The sequence below is a fragment of the Fistularia commersonii genome, chromosome 23 (assembly GCF_037954325.1).
Source record: "Fistularia commersonii isolate RoL2024-O1a breed Wild chromosome 23, RoL_Fcom_v1.0, whole genome shotgun sequence".
Classification (NCBI taxonomy): Eukaryota; Metazoa; Chordata; class Actinopteri; order Syngnathiformes; family Fistulariidae; genus Fistularia; species Fistularia commersonii.
The window spans coordinates 14,542,901-14,566,068 of NC_141306.1; the positions used below are offsets into that span (position 1 = coordinate 14,542,901).

General features: G+C 45.4%; 1 protein-coding gene across 1 annotated transcript in view; it reads left to right on the top strand.

Moving 5' to 3' along the window:
• The window catches only part of wdr7 (WD repeat domain 7), a 91,476-nt gene that overhangs the window by 45,062 nt on the left and 23,246 nt on the right, over positions 1 to 23,168 (top strand). The window contains exons 23-24 of the mRNA XM_086171092.1: positions 13,402 to 13,629; positions 21,331 to 21,517. Coding sequence (XP_086027218.1) covers positions 13,402 to 13,629; positions 21,331 to 21,517 — 415 coding nt within the window. The remainder of the gene's footprint in view (positions 1 to 13,401; positions 13,630 to 21,330; positions 21,518 to 23,168) is intronic.

A 23,168-nucleotide genomic window follows, 5' to 3' on the forward strand; every position in this document is an offset into this window, starting at 1 on the left:
ATGGCATAAGAATTCAGACGGGAAAAATGTACATAAACATGTCGTTCCCCCGTAAACTCTTCCCCCATTCCATTTTTTTCTTCCCCTCCGATGGGGGTCAGGGGGTCAAAGGTCGAGCTGACCCTCACCCGTCGGTGTCATTAGCCCGGTTGTGATTTGGTTAGCTGAAATGCTAGCCTCTCCTACTAATCTAATAGCAGAGCCCGGAGGTCGTCCGGGTCAGATCGCATTTCTCCACGACTCGGATTGAACCCACGGCGAGGCGAACGTCCACGGCTGCGGCCTTTGTTTCTGATGATTGGGTTTCTGCAGTTTCCACGCAGCCGGGGACCCAGCTGTCGCCAGCGGCCGTTATTACGTTACAGACCCCGGCAAAGTTATTGTTACAAATGTACAGGAATGTGAAATTCCCACTTCATTCAGAAGCGCAAAGAGCTACGGCGCAGTTCGGAAAAGTGCGGTTTTGTAGAAGCTCGCGTGTCGCTTACTTGTATAGCGTTAGCGCTCAGGGCGCAAGCTTAGGTTGAGTTTCGAATCATGCCGCATCCATTTCTTATTTTAGTAAAACAAATAGGACCTTCACCTTCTCCCTCAGAAATAGTTTGTTATGTTCATCTGTTTAGATAAATGATCGGAGAAATCTGATATACAGTAAACCCTTGTTTTTAGCGGGGTTACGTTCCAAAAAGAACCCGTGACAGGCAAAATCCCTGAAGTAGAAACCTTTATTTATTTTTTTTTTACAATTATTATACAATGAAATACTCTATTATACATTGAAAAGAAAATAAAAGTACTGTACTTTAGAAACGTTTTTTTCAACAAATAACTTCTGTACTGTACTGTCAAATCATAATTTTAATCATCAATGTGAACAGAAGGCTTCAAATGGCGGAGATTAGCTCCGCCCACCTCAACCCGAGTCATTGGATTAAACGGGAGAAAATTAAAAATGATGATGAAAAAAATTGCAGACATTTGCAACCCTTTTTGCATCCTTATTAAAACTTCTCGCTGCCGTCGTCCTTATGTTTTTTTCTTCCTTCTTTATGGAACGAACGGAAGATTCATTCATTTCGTAATGCCGACCTACAGCCGCATAGCTTTTAGCTTCCCTTAGCATGTCCAGAAGTTTAACTTTATCTGCCATAGATAGCATCTTCCGCTGCCTTTTGGGCCCTGCAAGGTGCTTTTGTTTGTCAACATTATGGGTTTTATAGAAATTTCAAGAGAATTTGCACGTACGTCATGTAAATTTGTCAAGCTGTTTTACGTACGTGTACATATTAAACTGCAACGTTATTGACGCACAGGTAGAGAAGAAGCGGAGTGACTTTTTAGCCAATCGGAATGCAGAACACAATGCACCATGCAAATCCGTGAAGTAGCGAAACCGTGAAAAATAAACAGCGTTCTAGCGAGGGATCGCTGTACTGGGAGCATTTTCCCGCGGCGGCAGCAGATGATGAAGGTACCGGTCGTCGGTGGGTTCGGCTGATCTCTAGTTTAACCGGTCAGCGACACCGGTCGTTCAATCTGCCGTTCCCTGGCTGTGCTGCAGACTCGCGTCTTCATTTTTCTTCAAGTTTCATCTTTCCAAGCCGCCCCCATCAGTATCTTCATGACAGTGTAGTGAGGAGAGCGGCGCCACCCGTGGCTTTAGATGGACATTTGAATCAAATCTAGCCATAAAATACACCAGGCATATCTGCATCTCGTCGGAAGATATACACTCGTGTGTGTGTGTGTGTGTATTATAAGGCTGTTGTTGCAGCTGGTTCCCCCCTCCAGGCTATTTTACATTTCCGATGCCACCGCTTCCCCTCGGCGTCCATGTTCCTTAACGCCGTCCAATGAATCGGACCATTAAACGAAATGTGGACTTTAAAGAAAAGAAACTACGATAACTAGTATTTTGCGACGAGGTCCAGTGGAAATCTCTCCTGTCCAGATATGACGTGCACAGCCTTTGTCGCGCTCGTCAGTCCGTCTCTCCCTCTCTCACACACACACACACACACACACACCTGTCATACGGTTGAATGGACATTGTGATAACGTACATATGGAGGGGGGGATGGGCAGAGTGTGTGTGAGTGTGTGTGTGTGTGTGTGTGTGTGTGTGTGCGCACAAGGGTTCATGAATGTGTCACGAAGATAAAGCGTTGGCCTTGGGGTGATTGTGTGTGCGAGCATGTGTGTGTGTGTGTGTGTGTGTGTGTGTGTCAGGCTGTCAGATTAATCACGGTCTGGTCGTAGATGTAGACAGTCATAAAAACGACTGACATACCTGCCTGCTGATTGGCTGCCTGACGACCAACCGCCTTAATTGCAAGCCGGCTGCCGATTGGCCGACACACTCTTCACTCTGAGATTATTTAACTGCTCTTTTTCTGGCCCAATAATATTGTCCTCTTGAGTAATTCACTGCTCAAAAGACATGTTTATCAATTCACGTTTCCTAAATCGCCTTTTTTTCCTGTTTTTTCCTGAAAGCGGTTCACTTTTCTTTGAGGGCAGTTTTACACACCGTACATGTTGGGCAGTAACAGCACCTGAATGGCAGTTCTGGGCCTTATTTCTGTTTATAAACAATCATGGTCTTCTAGTTATTGCTTGATCACTCCAAGAAGGGAGTGATCTCTGACCCTCATTTGTAAAGTGCAGCGTTTAACTCTGCAGAAAAAATAAAGCAGCCACGGATCAATAAACAGCATGTATTTATACACCTTCGCTCAATTGTCATTGAATGGGGGGAAAAAAACAAAACAGCAGTTACATCCCAGGTTCTCGCACCTTTACGGTAGTTGTTTATACTATTTGCACAAAGCAAGTTGGTTATTGCAGCACCTTTGCTACCTTTTATTATTATAATTATTATTTTAATGTATTTCTTATTCTCCCTCCTTCCTACTATTATCTATTATTGTTATGTTTTTGCTTGAAACTCTGGCACAACAATTTCCTTAAGGATAAATAAAGTTGTTCTTATCTTATCTTATTGATAGTAATAATTTGAAAATATCATTATGGTTATCCATGTAATTTTCCTCTCATAACTAGCTTCAACCCTCCAGTTTTACCAACAGAAGCCACACTATTATCTATTATTGTTTTGTTTTACTTGAAACTCTGGCACAACAATTTCCTTCGGGTTAAATAAAGTTGATCTTATTCTTAAATGCCTGGAAGATCTGCAGGAACTGCAAGGTCTGACCGGGACAGACCATAATATTTGGCATTATTTCTCCCCAAAGTGTCATATGATAATAAACGTGACACTGAGGTAGTCAGGATATGTATACGTATTATTCAACACATCGAAAGTGTACGCTTGAGTACTGGATGAAATTGTTTTTGCGTAGAACAGCAGTACAAATGCCGAGTGAACACCTGAAAGGTTCCTCCGACATATTCGTTCGTTTGTTTTTGCGTCTTCCAGCGATGAGCCCGCCTAAATTTACATGCGTTTTTTTTTTTTTTTTTTTGAAGATCCCCCGCCTCGGTCCGGGTTCACGGCGCTTCTCATTTTCGCGATCGAATGGCGTCGGACAGCTCCGATTCATCGGCGAGCGGCGGGAGAGGAGAGCGTGACCGAACCGCGACGCCCGCAATAAAAGTAATTCCTTCTCTATGAAAAAGCGGCACGACGGAGGCCGTCCGCCGTCACCGCATTAGGGAAATTAACATCCAAAGCCATTTTTCAAACCACTCCATTAACAGCATTAATGTGACAACCGCACCGCGCCAGAAACATTGCCTGTATTAAAAAGCTGTCCGATCTTAAATTAAACTGCAAAACAAACACGTAATTGATAACGGGGGATTAAAGAATAAGACCTCAGGCTTTCCAATACAGCCGGTGGTACGGCCCGGTACGGTATTACAGAATCATGGACTGGAACCGAGTCAATACGTCGGGAGGCCCGAGCCCCCGCGGAGGAATCTACCTCTGCGTATTAATTCTGTGGGACGGCTTCCACCAGACGCATAAGACAGATTAGACAGATTAGATTTTTTTTTCTCCCCGTAGGATCTGGTTTGAAGTGATGAGGCGATTCATCAAAAGCCAAACTCTGAGTGGAGACACACGCCAGGGTGCGAAAAGGGGTGTTTTGAACAACATTTTTATTGCATTAACATCCTGTCATCAGTGTGCAGTGAAGTACTTTGGAAAGGGTTGGATTTTGGTTCTTTAGCAAACCAGTTGCGTTAGTAACGTCCCACTAAACCAGGGGTCGGCAACCCGTAACACCCAAAGAGACATTTGGACCCGGTTTCCTCGGAAAAGAAAACACCGGGAGCCGCAATTACTTTTTGACGTCTAAAATAAAGGCACCGCTGTATATATTGCTTTTTGTTACTTTTACACTTTGTATAAACAAGTGTGTCGTGTGTTGCTTCTGAAATTCACAAAGTATTACGGAGAAAATTACATTTTATTTATGTAATGAAGTCATTTTGAGCTTTGGGCTTTCAGAGCGTTTAGCGGAGCCTTGACATGGATTTTAAGAATAAATCGGGAAAAAAAATCACTGTGTCAGTAAACAATAAAAAATAAATATTTGCAAAATATCGGCATAAATATTATATTTTACCTGGTTTATGGGACTTCTGCTCCTGAACTTCTGCAAATCAGGACTTTACCGGCTGGCGGGTATACCGGCTTCCGCCAGTGTGACGTTATTTTGAGCGGCGAAAAATAATAAATATTATTTTATTTAATATTTCAAGATCACAATAATCTTCCAACTTAGAAATAAAAGTCAAAAAAACACAAATGAAATACACTTCAATGAAATATTTATCATTTATTTTCCCGAGCCGCTCGGAGCCGCAGTGTAAAGATGAAGGAGCCGCGGGTTGCCGACCTCTTAAAGGAAAATCTGTTGTTTTGGAAAAAGTGCACAGTGGTGCGAGAGGACATTCCTGCACGGGTGTGCGGAGGAAGGTCGTTGTGGAAACCGAGTCCAGAAATGTTTGTCTGTTCAAGCGACCGTCAACACGATTGGAAGGACGACGGTTGAATCGGCGTCGGCGGCGCCTCGTGCCGAAGCTCCGACCCTCTCGCGTCGGCTAATTGAAGCGCCGCGTTTCCTGCGAGCGCAGATAGATCCTCCGTCTGAGTTTTTAAGACGGCGAAATACACTTAACCTTCAGATGGACTCGGACCGGTCGGAAGGGCGGCCGCCATTTCGGGATCTCGAATCTTCCCTCTATATCGACTTAATTGTGTTTTCAATTATTTCCCAAGATTTTCCATCTCCTGACATTTGCTGTAAGGACAGTGTTCAATCCCCCAATCCTCCTCCTCCTCCTCTTCCCCCCCTGCAAATAACATGGCTGGCCTTTTGTTTTAGGCTACTTTTCCTCCACAGAGACTCTTCCCTCCGATTGCTTTCGTCGACTAAATCCCTTCCCTCTCACGCGCCTCTCCATCTGAGCTTCTCCGTTCATTCTCACATCAGTTTCCCGCTGGTATTGATCATCCTCCGGTCCCCGGTGATCGGGTTTTACCAGTCCCCTATTGATTACTGGCGAAGGCAGGGAAGGAGGTGCACGATGGGAGGGTGGTGGGGAAATTCACAAACTTCAATGATTTCCCTTGAATCTTAAATATACAAAACTTATTATCGGAGGAATCACGATATCGGTCAATCGCAATCGGTCTTGCGCGACGCTTTGTCGGAAACGTTTGTTTTTTGTAAGCTTTGATTTGTTGATTGATAGAGAGCCGTCGCCGAGTCTTGCAAGCCGGTTGTGTTGTTTTCTCCTAAAAGAAATGATGCTTTTCTCTTTGTTTTCCCCTCTGAAACGCCATTTTAGCCGCTTTATATCACCTTTGTTTGTATTCCAGTGTTTTTCTCATGTTGTTTCTGATCACGCGTTTTCTTTGCATCCTTCCCGCTCACACCATTCTTCCTTTCAGGCTGCGAATCCTCATTTTTTTACATTTTCCTTATCCTCCATCTTCATAGTTCACCTATCCCCTTTTCAGCTTATTTTGATTTTATTCTATTAACCTCAAACAAACAAAAAAAAGATATTTAAAGCTGTGACATATTTTAGACAAGGGAAATCTCAGGATGTTAATAAAAGAGTAGGGGGCCGTGAAATATGTGGAGCCCCTTCTGCTCATATATGTTTTTGTCCTTTTCTGTGACACGTCCATATTTTTACAGTAATTGCATGGACTCCACAGGTTGTTGCATTAAACCCCACTGCCATTTTTTAATAAATTCTTTCCCTGGTGGATAATGTTATTTCAGCCAGAAAGCCTTTTTTCATCCCGATCCCTCCCTTGTTTTTATGACGATTTATATAAACGGAGGCGAGCGGCGAGCGGCAAGCCCGTCCGTCCCCCCTCTTTAGTTTATTGGGTTATGTTTGGGAGAACGTTGGCCACCAAATGGGATTTAGATACAATGTCATTATAATAGATCTGCCGGTCGTGAAGGGGGGGGGCGGATCGATACGGTTCAAGAATCAATCAGCTTACCCGCACGGGCCGCAGGTACGGACGGACAGGAAGTGATGCGCCTGACGGCTGCCCGCGGACGCCATCACATCTCACGGATGATTAGAGTTCACAGCACCTGCCAGCTTCTACATCATCCGGGATGTGATGTTTTCATTGCCCCCGCCGACCCCCGCGTCAAAAGTTTGGACTTTGAGAAGCACAGAATGGAATTGAGGCACGTTTTATTTTATTATTTCATAACGGTGTCGTGACGGAGGAACCGACGCGGCGCTTGTAGCGTTCGCCGTTTTCCGACTCTTGCTGGTTTTACATGAGCAAAATAATCAGCCAAGAAATGATAATGGAATAGATCCGGGCAGCAGCCGGGAGATACAAATCATGCACGTGAGCGACGGCTTGCAAAGACGCGCCAGACAATGACTGGCCGGAGCCAGTTGAAGGTATGAGTGTGAGGGATCTCACTTTTTCGCAAATGGTGGAGGTTCTGACGGCACCCGGCGGCACTGTGGAGACGCTAACGGCAAACTAATGCACGATGAAGAAATGTTATTTGTTTTTTTTATCGCTGATTGTAACTCTTGAGGATTTGGTCTGTTGTTTAATAAACTGCCAATGTAGGTGTTTGGCAAAAATGCAACGGTATTTAACCGCAGGAAAAGCATTTACTTGCTGCTTACAAGATTTATTGAAAATTCAATAGAATTGTCAGTATTTTTGGATGCATTTCAAAGCTGCTATATCTATCTATATCTATAGATGTGTGTGTGTGTGTGTGTGTGTTTGTGTGAGTGAATATGTGTACGTGTATACACGTGTGTATATATATATATATATATATATATATATGTATGTGTTCGTTTGTGTGAATATATGTGTACATGTGTATACATATATATATGTGTTTGTGTGTGTGTGTATATGTGTGTGTATGTGTGTGCGTATATATATACATATATATATATATTTATACACACATATACATATGTATACACACACACATACACATATATGTATATGTTTAAATATATATATATGTGTGTGTGTGTGTGTGTGTGTGTGTGTGTGTATACATATGTGTATATATATATATACAGGACTGTCTCAGAAAATTAGAATATTGTGATGAAGTTCTTTATCTTCTGTAATGCAATTACAAAAACAAAAATGTCCTATATTCTGGATTCATCACAGATCAACTGAAATATTTCAAGCTTTTTATTATTTCAATATTACTGATTATGGCTTACATCTTCAGAAACCTCAAAAATCCTATCTCAAAATATTAAAATATGATGAAAAAGTAATTTTTGTTTTTTTAATTGCATTACAGAAGATAAATAACTTTATCACAATATTCTAATTTTGAGACAGTGCTGTATATACATGTGTATACGTGTGTGTGTGTGTGTGTGTGTGTATATGTGTATATACGTGCATGTATATGTGTGTGTATATAAATATACATACACACTCATATATATTTATGTGTGTGTGTGTATATATGTATATGTGTGTGTATATGTATATATATATGTATTTGTGTGTGTGTGTATTTGTGTATATGTATGTATGTATGTATGTATGTATGTATGTAGTTGCGGCCCTAAAATACACACTCACAGCTGTCAGTCAAACTTTAAAAGACAAACACTTCTTTTAGCTGGCACTTAAAAAGCGTTCAAATTCCAGAATTAGTTTAATTTCAGTCTGGGACGCGTTCCGGAGTCGACGGCGTTTGATGAAGGATTAAATCTGGTGATTTACAGCGAGGGTGATTTCACCGATCCCCGCCAGCTAGTAAGGATAGTCCAGTCGACCCGTTTGTGAATTCACAAAAAGTCTTCAAAGCATAAAATAAAGATTTTAAATGATGGCCCTGCATGCACACTTTAAGTCAGTGCTGTTGTATTAGCATGTTAGCTGGATAAGTTGCACTACCCGTCAGTTACCGTAGATAATTATGTTAGAAATCTATTTTTTTGAAGGGAAGAAGTCTTGCATCAGAATGTTGGGTGTTTCAAAATATCACCACAAATGATGAATTTCTTCTTTTTTAATTTTTCTTGGATGGTCCAAACGGGCGGGAGCCCTTTCAGTGGTGCCTGAGGGTGGAAGGCTGGAACAGAAGAGTACATTACTGTTTATTGACCGCAGGCACTGAACACACCAACAACATGAAAAACACACTTGTATTACACACAAAACACAGATTCTGCTCTGCCCTCCTAAGCAAGAAAATCAATCACCGCGTCCGGCGTTTTTTTTTTTTTTTTTTTTTTTTTTTTCCGCTTGTAAATTTGGTTTGCGGTATTCTGAACGCGGCGAGTGGAACTCCACCGAAGCGCGTCGCGGATGAACTCCTGGACGGTTCTGATCGGCCGCGAGATACATAAACCACCTCGTCCTGGAAATGTTTCTTGTCGTCCCCCGACCCTCCGGTTGATCTCATCTTCCGACCGCGCTCTACTTTTTGTCTCCTTTTCTAAATCAGAACTTTTTAGTGATTCTGGTTGGAAGTCTATCTCTAATGCTGTTATCTACTGGGCCAGTCTGGCCCGGGGGATGGATGCCATCTGTAATCCATTTATCAGAGCCAGCCGTTGGGCCTTCTTCCAAATGACAGCTGGCCTTTAGCAATCTCATTATAAGGGCCCGGGATATAGTATGGAAATATGGGGGAAGGGGCCTCCCAGGGTCTGAAAAATGGACCCGGTAACAAACAGCGGACAAAATATTACCTCTCAATCCGATTAAAAAAATAGCTTCATACGCTACCAGCAAAAACATTTTGAAAACGCCCCAATTTATTTACTCTTAATTGGTTTCACTTTACCCTCTCCAGACGGGTCTGTTTTGTCAGCATCCGTCTTCCCGGGGTTTAAACCTGCGCTTCCAAGCTGCTGGATTCTGTTGTCTTGTCCAGCATCTGGGGCGTCAGCGGTGAAAACGACCCTTTTTTAACAGCAACTTCAAATCCGTGGCGCTGGTTTATTCTCAAATGAGGTTTTTCACCGCTCCCTTCTTTTCCCTTTTTGACGCAACCTCCGGTTCAATGCATATAACCAGAGAACACGGTCGCCAGTTGTATCTTTGTGTGACCCGGAAGTGATTCGGGTTTCCTCCTTATTTTGCAACAAGGCGTCCTCTTTGACAGAATTAATGGTCGCTTTCTTGCCGGGATACACAGAGCATGAAATACCAAAGTCTGGCTTTGTAGCAACTTGCTGATAACTGCCCGATGTGGAAAGATCAACTTTTACAAAGTTATTTGAAGATATGAATTTTTTTTTGGCTTGTTTAGATCGCAACCCGCGGGTCCGTGAGGGAGGAGAGACGCGTACACAAGCTGTACGTGATGGAGTCCCTTTAAAATAAGAAAAAGCCGGTACTGCAGCTGGAAGCCAGGCGACGGGATAAATCAGAATCCCAGTCTCATTAAACCTGATCTGCTCTGCAGCATCCAGGATAAGATGGAAAGCGTTTTCAGAAGCGTTCTGCCCCCCTGCCGTCCAGCATCTGACCAGCTGAGTCACTCGGCGTCGGTGCAGGACCCCCGACCCCCCCGAACCCCCCGAACCCCCTCACGTGAAGGAGGAAGAACCTCCCTTTATCCAGAGATGTTTCCGGCCATCACTCACCTCATTGAGGATCACATAACAAATCCATGAAGATCACCTGGCAGAAGACGCTTCGCTGATCTCCCCTCTTGTGTTCATCACACCCTGTGTGTTCACTCAGCACCTCCCTGCCGGACACGCCATGCCTATTTGTGTGTGTGTGTGTGTGTGTGTGTGTGTGTGTGTGTAGGTGTGGATAGCAGGTGCTTTGTTCCCCTGCAGTACAAATCTACAAGAGTGCTGTGCTCGCTCATCCGGAGAGGGAGAAAATAAGAAATAAAATTCAGTCGCAGGCAGCGGGAGGGTATGTTTATATTTTGAACACACACACACACACACACACACACACACACACACACACCATGCTCTCAATAGTTCTATCAGGCCTCCAAACCAAGGTGTATAAGGAGTTCTAGTCTCCTACTGTGATACTACCACACACACTCACACACACACACTAGCAAACCCTTCCAAAGGCTGTAGCAGGTCCAACTGTGTTCACAGACACACATGCGCGCGCACACACACACACACACACACACACGCAAAAAGAGGTTATTTTGGGGTTATAATAGTGAGCACAATGGACAGACACGCCCACATGCACACAAAAGAAAGTGAACGACACACACACACACATTCAAAAAGGATCTCCAACTGCACGTGTCCCAGGTCCTTCCAGAGATCTGTGTGTGTGTGTGTGTGTGTGTGGAAAGGCTTTCAGCGGGACAATAAGACGTGTGCCTGTGTGTCAGTGTGTAAGTCCTGGTTAATACAGGACAATGGACGTGTGCCTGTTCACTTGTTATCGGCTTGCTGAAGACCCAGGCTGCTGCTTCTTCTTTTTTTTTTTTTTCTTTTTAATGCCCTCCGTGAAAAGTAAGGAAAATTCAAACGGGTAAAAGACCCCGGGTCTCTGCGGAGCTGGAACTGTATCGCAGCTGCCGATCTTTTCAGCTGCCGAAGAGAGAATTTGCTGGTTTCCATTTCATTTTCGCAGCTTGGAGTAAAATAAGGCCGATGAACAATTGTGTATTTCTTCGTGTTTCGCCGTCTAATTCCCTTTGTTTCCAATCACTAGCCTCTCTGTAAACATTGCATTGATTGCTATTCTCAAATACGTGGCTGACTCGTGCGAGAGGACAGAGTGAACGCATGTTGAGAGTGTAAATGCATTTAAAGGGACAGATGTTTAGCGTGGGGGCACAAAGTCTCCCTTCAATAATTCAGAGCGGAAGCCGCCGAGTCTCTGATCCCCAAAACCACCTGAAATGTGAAAAAAAAAAAACGTCCCAGCTTTTTAAAAAAAAAGTCCTGCAGAATCCGCAGCAAAATCTCATCCTGAAAGCAACGCTTGCAAAGTGTTCGGGTGCTAAAGAGCGGCAGCTGACGCAGGGGTGAAGGTGGTCAGCAGGGCCTGAAATGCAAATGTTCATGGGGGGACCCGGGGATTCATGGGGGGACCCGGGGATTCATGGGGGGACCCGGGGATTCATGGGGGGACCCGGCATCTTTAGCTGCCGCTCGCATACTAAAGAGGATTAGAAGGACCGAGTGACGTTTCCTGTAACCAGTTTGACTTTGTGGCCTTGTCGGGTTTGGGTGGAAACCTGGAACGTCCGTGACCGTTTGCGGCGCCTCAAAACAGAAGGATACTGAAAGCGGCTACAAGGCGGAAAGAGTCTGGAGACGGGAAAACGCAACACTTTGGAAAGAGGCGGCTCATTAAGGTTGAGCTACTTTGCCGTGAGCGGGAGGTCAATCTTACGATAATGGTTGAATCCGGAGTTCAGTAAAGCCTTGTTTTTAGCGTGGTTACGTTCCAAAAAGAACCCATGATAGGCAAAATCTGTGAAGTAGAAACCTTTATTTTTTTTTACAATTATTATACAATTAAATACTCTACTATACATTGAAAAGAAAGAACAAACCGTTTTACAGGCTCAATCATTTGTTTCACAAATAAAAGTACTGTACTTTAGAAACAACAAATAACTTCTGTACTGTCAAATCATAATTTTAATCATCAATGTGAACAGAAGGCTTCAAATTGCAGAGATTAGCTCCGCCCACTGCGGCCCGGATTAAATGGGAGAAAATTAAAAATGATTATGAAAAAAACAGTTGCAACCCTTTTTGCATCCTTATTAAAACTTTTCGCTGCCGTCGTCCTTATGTTTTTTTCTTCCTTCTTTATGGAACGAACGGAAGATTCATTCATTCCGTAATGCCGACCTACAGCCGCATAGCTTTTAGCTTCCCTTAGCATGTCCAGAAGTTTAACTTTGTCTGCCATAGATAGCATCTTCCGCTGCCTTTTGGGCCCTGCAAGGTGCTTTTGTTTGTCAACATTATGGGTTTTGGAGAAATTGCAAGAGAATTTGCACTACGTCATGTAAATTTGTCAAGCTGTTTTACGTACGTGTACATATTAAACTGCGACGTTATTGACGCACAGGTAGAGAAGAAGCGGAGTGACTCTTTAGCCAATCAGAATGCAGAACACAATGCACCATGCAAATCCGTGAAGTAGCGAAACCGTGAAAAGTAAACCGTGTTATAGCGAGGGATCACTGTACTGCAGAGTACTTCTGAGTACTTGCGCTGTCGTGACTCCCAGTCCACGTTCTCTTGGAACCGACCCTACTTGGCGTCCATAAAAATACTCGATTTCTCGCCGTCTTTCTAGTTCCCAGGTTTGTCATCGCACCCAGCCGGTTGGTGGGTTTCAGTTCGTAACCGACCGCAACGCTCACGACTGGCCCTCTTGCGTACTGCGGCTTTTCTGGTGTTTCCGAGACACGGATATCATTTGTACAACGTCGCCTTTTGCACATGCAGAGAGCATGAGCTGTTCTGTGTCTGAAAATAAAAAGGAAAGTCATCTTGGCCTGCGTCAAGATCGTTTTTTTTTTTTTGCATTATTATAATCACCACAAGTAAGCTTTTTAAAATAATTCAAACTCCCAGACCGTTCAGTTTGTCTCCCAGAATCTGTGGGTCACCTTGAAGATCCTGATCCCGGTCCTGAATTCGTGGCCACCCTTCCAAAAAGAAAGGGGGGATTGGACCATGACGCGTTGTTGTTTTTTTTTCTCCTTTTTTTATTGTTTTAAACTTATAATCAAGATACTTGTCTTCTCTCTGCCCCCTGGAACACAAAGCCCAGGGCAACGTATGGAAATCACATTTTACATTTTTGCACAAGAGTAATCTTCTGTACCAGAGTTTTTATAGCATGAACGGGGGGGGGTTCCTCTCGTCATTTGAGTTGACGCGAAGTCCGTTTTCCGTCTCCACCAGGCTGCCTCTCCAACCTGCCACCGAACGCCAAGAAGATCTCCAACTCCTACGAAGAGCGCCGCAAGCAGGCCACCGCCATCGTGCTGCTCGGGGTCATCGGGGCCGAGTTCGGCGCCGAGATCGAGCCGCCCAAGGGCGCGGCAAGAGCCCGAGCCGGCGGACAGGTGCCCGAGGGCTTCGGACCGACGAGCGGAGGCTCCTCCAACTATTCACTGGCCAGACACACCTGTAAGTACCGAGAAGGCACCAGTTCACGATCGGCACCACCGGATCCAGATGGTCTGCGCTCTGCTCCAGGCATCCTGGACACACTGCTAGTTTACCTTCTGATGGGTGAAAACACATTCAACAATGTTTAAGATACAGCGTGTTAAGAGTCATGATGCAGATTCCTTCAAAAGCAGCTCGCCCGGGTTCACTTTGTGCCCCTACTAATATCTCCCAAGGCCAGAATTTAAAAGTTTAAACCTGTAAATGCGCTCTTTAAGCAGAGATAGTCATTGTCAGTCTCATTCTCTGTGCGAGGTTGTCGTGTCTCCTGAGGCAAAGAAACGGTCCTGGACGTTCTGGCTCAAAGAATAAGGTTTAGATGGACCGCAGGTGAAGCTTGTTGGGCTTCAACACGATGCTCTCCTCTGGTTTTCACCGTCTCCCCTTTAAATGTCCCCTGGAAAGGTGACAGATCCTTCGGGCAGATGTGTAGAATCAGCAAACAAGGGAGGCGATGCAAACATTGTCTTTGTTTCTTTAACAATCGTGTCGTCACCTCAGGCTTTTACCTTCATTTATTTATTTAAAAAAAAACAGTTTATTAGGACAGTTTACAATTACATTAAGCACAGAGATTGTAGCTCGTAGCTAATTTCCATCTGTACTCCTGGGAAGACAATACAAATATAAAACTGTGCAAATAGACAATATATGTAAAGTATACATATATGCAATGAAATATACAGAGGCAATAAAATAACTATACAATATATAAACAGGCAATGAAATAAGTAAAACTCAAATTGAAAGTGATATAAGATAAGATAAGAACAACTTTATTTATCCTGAAGGAAATTGCTGTGCCAGAGTTTCAATCAAAAACATAACAATAATAGATAACAGTAGGAAGGAGGGAGAATAAGAATTACAGTAAAATATAAATGGTCAAGGTTAAGGCTATCAAGTGTTTTAAGGTCTTAAGTACAAAGATTTGAAGATTCCCTGCGGCTGAGGGAAGAATTATTGAATATTGTTGTGATATTATTAGTTTGGTCATCTGATGGCTAAATACTCATCTGGAATTGTTAGCGTTAGCATGTTTGGGGCTCCAGAATCCAATTTTTAACGGCCGTGTAAAGGTGTAAAAATCAGTCATGTTCTTCAGATTGTCTGGAAGCCCATTCCATTCTTTGACGGCTTCATAGGACAAGGCAGACTTTCTTCTAGGAACATGGCAGTCTCCTCTAGACACCGACCTTGACACTGGACTTGTGAGTCGGGAGCGAGGCTTGATGGAGGTCTTAAGAGGAGGTGTTATGGAAGATGTTGTGGACCAGACAGATATCAGAGCACCTGAGCAGTGCCATTTATTATTCTCATGCCACGGATCCTCGCGTCCAACTCCAGGTTTGTCACAGCAGAACGTGGCTTCCTCTAGATGATACATATTTGTAGATGAGCTCATGTGTGTTTAACCCAGATTTTCCACCTATCAAGAAGTAGAAGCCCCTCCTAAGTGTCCAGTGGGCGGCGCCAGGGGAGCGTTTAGGGGTTCCAACCCCCCAAAAAAAGACCCGACTTTTCAACTCTAAATGAACCGGAATTGTTGTGATTTGAAGCTTCCCGTTTTCCACGGGTTGTATCTGCGCCCCACTCAAGACTCTTTGCAAAATCAGTTTATTTTCCCCAAATTCATTACCAGAGTAGCGAAAGAGTGGACCCTTCACCGGTGGATTACAGGTGAGGCGCAGAGATGGGATTGATTTTCATCCACCAAGCTTGACACCTTAAGCAGCTTGGCACTGACACACACACACACACACACACACACACACACACACAGGGAGACTGATCCAGCCCATGCCAAGCTGTGCCTGCAGCAGTGGACCTCAGCAGGCAGCAAACCTGCACTAAGCAGAGTCGCTCTTCCGTCCTGCTGCTCCCGGGCCCTGATTGGCCGTCTCCGGGGTTTCCACCCGACGACAGAGCCTGTGTGCTCACCGATAGGCCCTGGAGCGTGCGGCGTCGGACTTCAAACTGTACGTCGTGTTCGCTTCGCCGGCGTTTAGCGCGCACACAATCATGCAAAAAGAATTTATTGCAATGAAATTAGGAGGACGTTCGGTGTAAAATGATTTCTGAGAATCTCACAGACATTCAGAAACATACTCCCGAAGCGCATTTTCATTTTTCAGGTTCCTGTGAACCGGCGAAACGGTTCAGAAATCCCCTTATTATTATCGGTTTGACCTCGTCGGGGTGAGTTTTACATGCAGGATGTTTTATCCAAGTCGCCAAAACCACCTCCGACTTGGGTCCGAGCTTCAGTTGGAGATCGGGTCGCTCCGGATGAAAGATAATCCCGGAGAACTGGACTCGGATCAGCCCGGCGTTAAAGTTCAACCATCCGGACATTTACACAAATGACTAACTTTATCCGCCTTTGAGCGAGCAGCCGATCATGCACTCATTGCACGGTAACGACAGGCTAACACCTATAATTGGCGTGACATTTTTTTCCCTTTTCCTCTCCGCCGTGCTTCCATTCCTGCGCCCGACACGCTTTTTGTCGGCATCTTCCTCTCACACAGCCTTTCTTCTCGCTCCCATTCAACCCCTTGTTTTCCTCCCTCCTCCTCCTCCTCCTCCTCCATCTCATACCTCTCCCGTCTCTGTTATGAAATTGAAAGATGGATGGGTGTTGTTGGCACACAGTGCTCTGTGTGTGATGAATGAAGGCTGTCCACCCGGGGAGGGGAGGGTACACCCGTCTATACAACAGATTATAGATTTATGTTTTCATATTGGTGGAGGAGAATTGTTGGGAAGGTGGAGGGGGGGATATTGAGCTGAGGATGCTAGGAAGGAAGGAAGGAAGGAAGGAAGGAAGCAAGGAAGGAAGGCAATATGATGACAGAGGGAAGGTGGGATAGAAGAGACAAACAGTACATCATGTTCTGATGATCGCAGTCAATGCCACAATCGCAGGAGTCCCCCAGGGGTCCGTTCACACTCTCAAACATTCATGAGCACCGATCGCAATGGAGTTTTCTCCTGTGTTACAAAGCAACGGGCGGGGAAAAGCAACCGCCGACGGCCCTGGATTCAAAACCGGGATCGAATCGGTATTTTACGCATGCGTTGCAATTCCCTTGTCTTTGAGCTTTTTACCTCGATCCTAAAGGTGAACGTAGAAGGATTATATGAATTATATAACCGGCGTTTGACCCGGCGTAACGGACGACGTGGCTTCGCCGCTTGAGCGAAAGCTCTCTCTCGTTCGTTATCCTGCATCACAAAGTAGGTTTCATTGAAAGTGTAGTGATGACATGGCGCTAATCCACAAGCGGTCCGACGACACACTCTCTGAGATGATCTACGAAACCCGATATTCCCCCGGGAGCCGGCGGCGGTGAGGAAATACCGCAGATCCTGGCTCGGCGTGAGCGGCCGTCTGCCTCGACAGCTTGCGGTAAAATGCGAGTGCGCACGAGAGACGGCGGCGTGAGGGTGGGGAGGACGCTAACGCAGACATGCTAACAGCTAACATGATACAATCACGGCTATGGAACCCCTGACAGCTCCAGGACCGGGGAGAAGACACCAGGTTTCAATCACAGGATAGGAAGAGGTGGAGGAAAGAGAGAAGTCAGACTCCTCCTGGCTCGTTCAGTCGAAATGTTAAATCAAGCCTTCGAAAAAACGTATTCTGTTTATGATTAGCCGGAGGCTATGCTACGTCGCTCGCGTGGGATTGGCTTCGCACGCACGAAGGCGACGGAGACCCCGTTTGTTGGGAAACCGCCAGAGCGGACGTTTTTGCAAAAACATGCTAATGATCTCACCTGGACGCGAGGAGCTTCCCATTCGTCGAAATTCAATTCTCCGTGGCAGACGCTGCAACTTTCCCTCTCTCACAAGCTTTTTCGCTCATGAGAGCGATTCTCCTCCTTTCATTGTGCATTGTTTTTCCTCCCCCCCCCCCCCTGTGCAGCCAGTCTGATCCAGCTCTCATCCACTAACCGAGTCCCCGACATTGATTTACCTTCACCTCTCATTTGAGCTCAAACAGAGGAGGAGAAAGAGGGTGAGACAAAAGGGGGCAGATGGAGGGAGGAAAGTAGGAAGGCAGTTAGTGGTGGACTCGGCCCGGTAAACTTTAAACATCACCGATCCGTCACAATTTCACCTTCCTGGCTTGGCGCTCTCTAATGACCCTCTCGCTGTTAAAGCGACATGTTTACCGCTCCCAACTAACAGCCCATTGTGACCAACCGATGCCGCGTCAATAGCCGTCGGTGCGATTTGATCGAAGCCTCCCTTTTTAAACAAAGACGTCCACGGTGAGGAGTGGACTTGAACGTGGGCCTCCTCCTCCTCCTCCTCCTCCTCGAGGACTTCTAATCCACCGCAATCCAGCCGGCGACGATGCTAACTGTTCATCGCCGTCTTCTAATTACGGAGGGGGTGCAAACACATAAGGCCTTGTTGTTCCAACGGTTCCTGTCAGACGAGACGTCCGACAGGTTAATTAGGAGCCACACGGACGAGGACGTGCCCACCCACGACCTCCGCAGACGCTCGCCGCCTCAAACTTTGACCCCGTGACCTCGCCGGCCCCTTTTGTATTGGTCGCAGCGGCCCGGCTCACGCATACATTCATAACCGCAAAAGGGGGGATTTGAGTCCCGACGTTGATCTCTTGACCCCGAGCCTTAAATCCCCCTCTCCCCCTCTGCTCCCTGTTTATATACTGATTATCAGTTTATGTGAGACTAATCGTTGCTCTCTTGAGCTGTAATTGATTTCCTATCCAAACCAGGAGGGTAATTGAATTCTTATCTTATACAACACAGACAACGGGACTGTTGCGAGAAGAGCTCACCCATTTGTATTTTCCCCAGGTCCCGGTGACATGGAGCCGTCGGCCGTTTTGTTTTCTATAAATTCCGTTGGTCTTTCACCTCCGAGGGTCCGGATCGCTCTCCCGCTGAAAGAGTCAAAACCAAAATCCCTTATGTTTTATTTCTTAATTGTTTCGGCATCTCATTATGGACTGCACCACAATCCCCAAATGTAAAGTTTGTACTGACCCCTATCTGGCTCCGGCGCCGCTCCAGCGTGACCGCCGCACGCCGACGACTGGGGAAATTTCAGGGGAAATTTGCACGAGAGTTTCCGGCAGTCGTGCGAGACACGTGATCATGGATTAGCTCGCTGTCGTGGATCGACATGCCCAAAACACAAAATACACATATATACACTTATATATACACATATATACACATGTAAACACAACAATTTCCTTCGGGATAAATAAGATTGTTCTCATCTCTCCTCTCATAAACATTGCACAGTCTAAAGGTGGTTATTATATTTTAATTGAAGTGATAATGAAAATATATGACCTGAATTTTAGGGGATTTCCGTCCGTGATCTTGACTGTTTTAATGATTTGTCAAACATCTATAGGTGTGTATAGAAATGTAAAAACGCGCATTTGAATTCTTGCGTCATAATTCCCTGTTCCACCACTGATGAAACCGCCACCTTCGTAGCCACCAGATGCTAACAGTCCGCGTGCTTGCCTGTGGTGGCCGACCGAACACGAACGCTAACAACGTTATTCTTCTGTCCTCTGGAAAATGTCGCGCCCGTGCACGTAACAACGTTAAGACGGTCGCCTTTCTATTCGTCACTGCCGGTGCATGTTATAATAGTCGTACACAGCAATTTTAACCCGGTTAGCCGCAAAACCCTATCTCTCACCGCCCGATCCATAAGCTGCATGTTTAGGTTTAAACCAATAACACTGGGCTTTTGCCATTTGAGGCAGGTTGATGATGAAATAGCGGGAGATCCAGATGATGAGATTAGATCTACCTGGGGACCAGAAGACCTTTCGGGATCATAACTGGTCGGAGTAAATGATGCGCGTAATGTCGTCTGATATCACGTGCGCCTAGACGTTGAGATTATTTAGCATTTACTTTTCAAACGTAGGTGACCTGAATTTTATTTTTGAGGGCAGCGTGCTCGTGGAAAAAGAAGAAGCGTCCATCCATCAAATATAATCCTTTTAATAGGTGCGGTCAAGATTATTCCGCTGCAAAATCACTCTACAAATGATACAAGAGTTTGTCGTTTGGGTGAAACATGTCAGCCGAAGCCGATCGCAGCATGAAGGAGTCTCCATTTTCAGTTGTTAAATAAGATGTACACGACAAAACACGTTCATGCACTCACTAGCAGCCCGTCGCCCGTTCTCCAGATGTTACCAGATGTTAACCGGGTCTGGTTTCGCCCGCGTGTTTTGTCCGGCGCTTTGCAAAAGAAGCTGCGGAAGACTTTATTTCATTTACAGTAGGCGAAGGCGGTGGAGAGAGACAGCCGGTCACCCGGGAGGATCTGATGCGCCCGTGTGTGTGTGTGTGTGAGGGGGTTGTTATTGAGAAATTGGGGATATTTTCTGGACTCTTTATGGCCACTGTGTGCCTGCAGAGACCGGCTCAAATGTCAGGTCAGCTATGAACTGACCTCTATCCTGCTTGCATCCCCGACCCGTGTCTGGCTATTTGAGTGGGTTGCACAAAAGAATTCCCTTCTTGCTCATTTGAAGGGTATTTTTTACTTCGCAGGGCCGACGCGTCACCGGAGGCTCGACCCGTTTATGCATAAGTGAGATTAGTCTGGAAAGGGGGAGGATAATGACAGGAGTGCAGAAAGAGTTGATTGACCGCGCTTGAAAATGAAAAGAATCGGGACACTTTCGAGTGAGAAGGATGGCGCTCGCCGCTAGAACTTTGAGTGTAAACCAATCTGAAAACTGTCATCGCGTCTCAATCCCCTCTTGACCCGACAGTCTTCACCCCCGCAATCTCTGTGATGCAGCCAGACACTGACTGGCCGCTCCTTTCAGCTCTTATATTCATTATTATTTTTTCTCCGGAGACTCTTTCGGACCTCAGACTGAGACAACTAGCAGATAAAAAGTTAGAGCGCTTTGAAATGGCAAAGTCATGCCGAGCGCAAGCGGTTGATGTTTTGCTTTTCTCACATTTGACCGAGAATATCATGAAGGCATGAACGTTTGAAAAGAAAACCCCGGTGGTTGAAGCCTCTTGGTGTCAAACATTAGCTTTGTAAGAAAAGCACAAAACAGTTCTTCTATTAATTGCACATAAAATGATCCCAGTAAACTGGCTCAAACCCCGCCCACCTACCCTGGACCAGCCGCGTCAGAGACTTAACCCTCTCAGGCTCAAATTAAGTTGTAGTTGCAGGAAAAATCTGATATTTGGCTGTCGCAAATCTGCAACATCTGCCTGGAGAAGGTTAAGGATGGAAACTGCATGGAACGCAGAACAGCAAACTTACGATTTCAAACAGACCTATATCTTGACAAATGGGCACCCATTAAAAAATATTTGGAGAGTTGAAGATATTATCTCTATTTGACTGAGTTAGATGTCTTTTAGTGTTTTTTTTTCAGTTTTATTTTTCGTTTGCTATTGAGGAAATAAGTGACCTATAAAGATTATTGTATAATGTATATCTTGTTATGAGGTTTTGTAAGAATGTGTATGACTCTGTTAAGGAACCTGTTCTAATAAATGTTCAAAAAAGAAAAGCGCAAAACGAGCCTCGACGGTGCTTCGCGTCGTCCGATAGGCTTTTCACATCTAATCCCCCTTTTTTTTTCCCCGCCTTGTTAATCAGGTAAGGCGCTAACCTTCCTGCTGCTGCAGCCCCCCAGCCCCAAGCTGCCCCCCCACAGCACCATCCGCCGCACCGCCATCGATCTCATCGGACGAGGCTTCACCGTGTGGGAGCCGTACATGGACGTTTCGGCGGTGCTCATGGGACTGCTGGAGCTCTGCGCCGACGCCGAGAAGCAGCTCGCCAAGTGAGTCCTGGAATGACGAACGGTCTCGACCGAGTATCGGAGACGGTAGCATCGGAATGCAAACGGCACCTCGCTCGACACTAGTTTAAGTAAACAAACACATTTGCATATTTTATAAACACCCGCAGTGTGAAGGGGTTGTAACCCTCCCCATTAAGAGATACAACACGCAGATTAATATGAATGAACGCACGCCGACCTGCATGTGAAGGAAACCCCAATTTTATTCCCCAATTTTAAAGGCAATCTTGATGATTCTTATGAGCTCGAACCCCCAAAACAAAGCCACGATTTATTAAAAGCGTGATTAAAAGCCCTTTAGTCCGGGCTTTTAATCGGGGGCGGCGCCGGCGGTCGAGCAGTCCGACGTTCCCGGTTGGATTCCCGGCTCCTCCTAGTGCGTCCATGTGTTGCCGAGCAACAGGACGAAGCCCTCGCTGCTCCCCTGGTAGCCTTCTGCTCATGGTTCCACCATGACCAGTTCATTACGGAGAACCAATTCCCCCACGAGGTATCAATAAAGGATCAATTCTTCTTATTATGATCCAGCAAATCACATAAGTGACAAGGAAAGGAGGATTTAGCTGTTAGCGATTCTGTAGTCAACAGACTGGTCTTCTATATGTACACATATACATTCAGGAGCCGGATCGCTGACACACAGAGTTATGGAAGCCAGACTGTAATCTGATTACAGGACATTATGATGATGTAACGATGTCTGCGTTGCTCTGACATACAAGTCCTTGGCTGTCAGTGTGTGTGTGTGTGTGTGTGTGTGTTTGCAGTTTGTGCGCTTCCCTCGTTTGTCTTTTCCGTCCCTTTATTTTGGATCCACTTGAAGCTCCACGAGTGTCCGCCAGCCAGAGGTCTCGTGACCGATCCTCCAGTCGGTAACTTACTTACAAGCGCTCTCAGTTGTATTTTGACCCAAAAGTCAAAATAGGTCAGATTCAGGCTCCAAAGTCCAACCTCCCAACGGCCTTAATGGCCACAACACTAACATGTCGTGGGAATCAAAACCCTTGATTCGATTCCTCTTTAGGTCTGCAGGGTTTGAGGAGAACATTAAACCCCTTCTTCTCCAAGTGATCCTTATATTAACTGCTCCAGCTGTTTTCCGTAACTTTCCATTCCTCGGTAAAGGTCTGGAAGCTTTGTCTCGCCGGGCAGAAGCTCTCACTGTACGTCGGCGTCTCGAGGTCTCTCACATATTCAAGGAAATGCTACACAAAGAAGAAAACTTTTTCCTCAGCCTTGACAAATCGTTTGTTTTGTTCCGTTGGCTTCATGATAAAGATAAGTATTATTATAATTGAGTCATATCCAGCCGTGCGCTTCACCAGATGGATTTGAAAGCCGAATAGGGGACCGTCGTTATGGCATGTACCGTATTTTATGGACTGTAAGTCGCAGTTTTTTCATAGTTTGGCCGGGGGTGCGACTTATACTCTGGAGCGACTTATGTGTGAAATAATTGAGCTCTCTTGCTCTGATGTGTGTGTGTCTGTATTGTCAATATAACAGCGATCGTCACACACACACACACACACACACACACACACACACACACACACACACACGCCAACCAATCAAAATTCAGCGGGGGCGGGTCATGGCAGAAGTGCGTTGTGAAAAAAAAGATGCTACC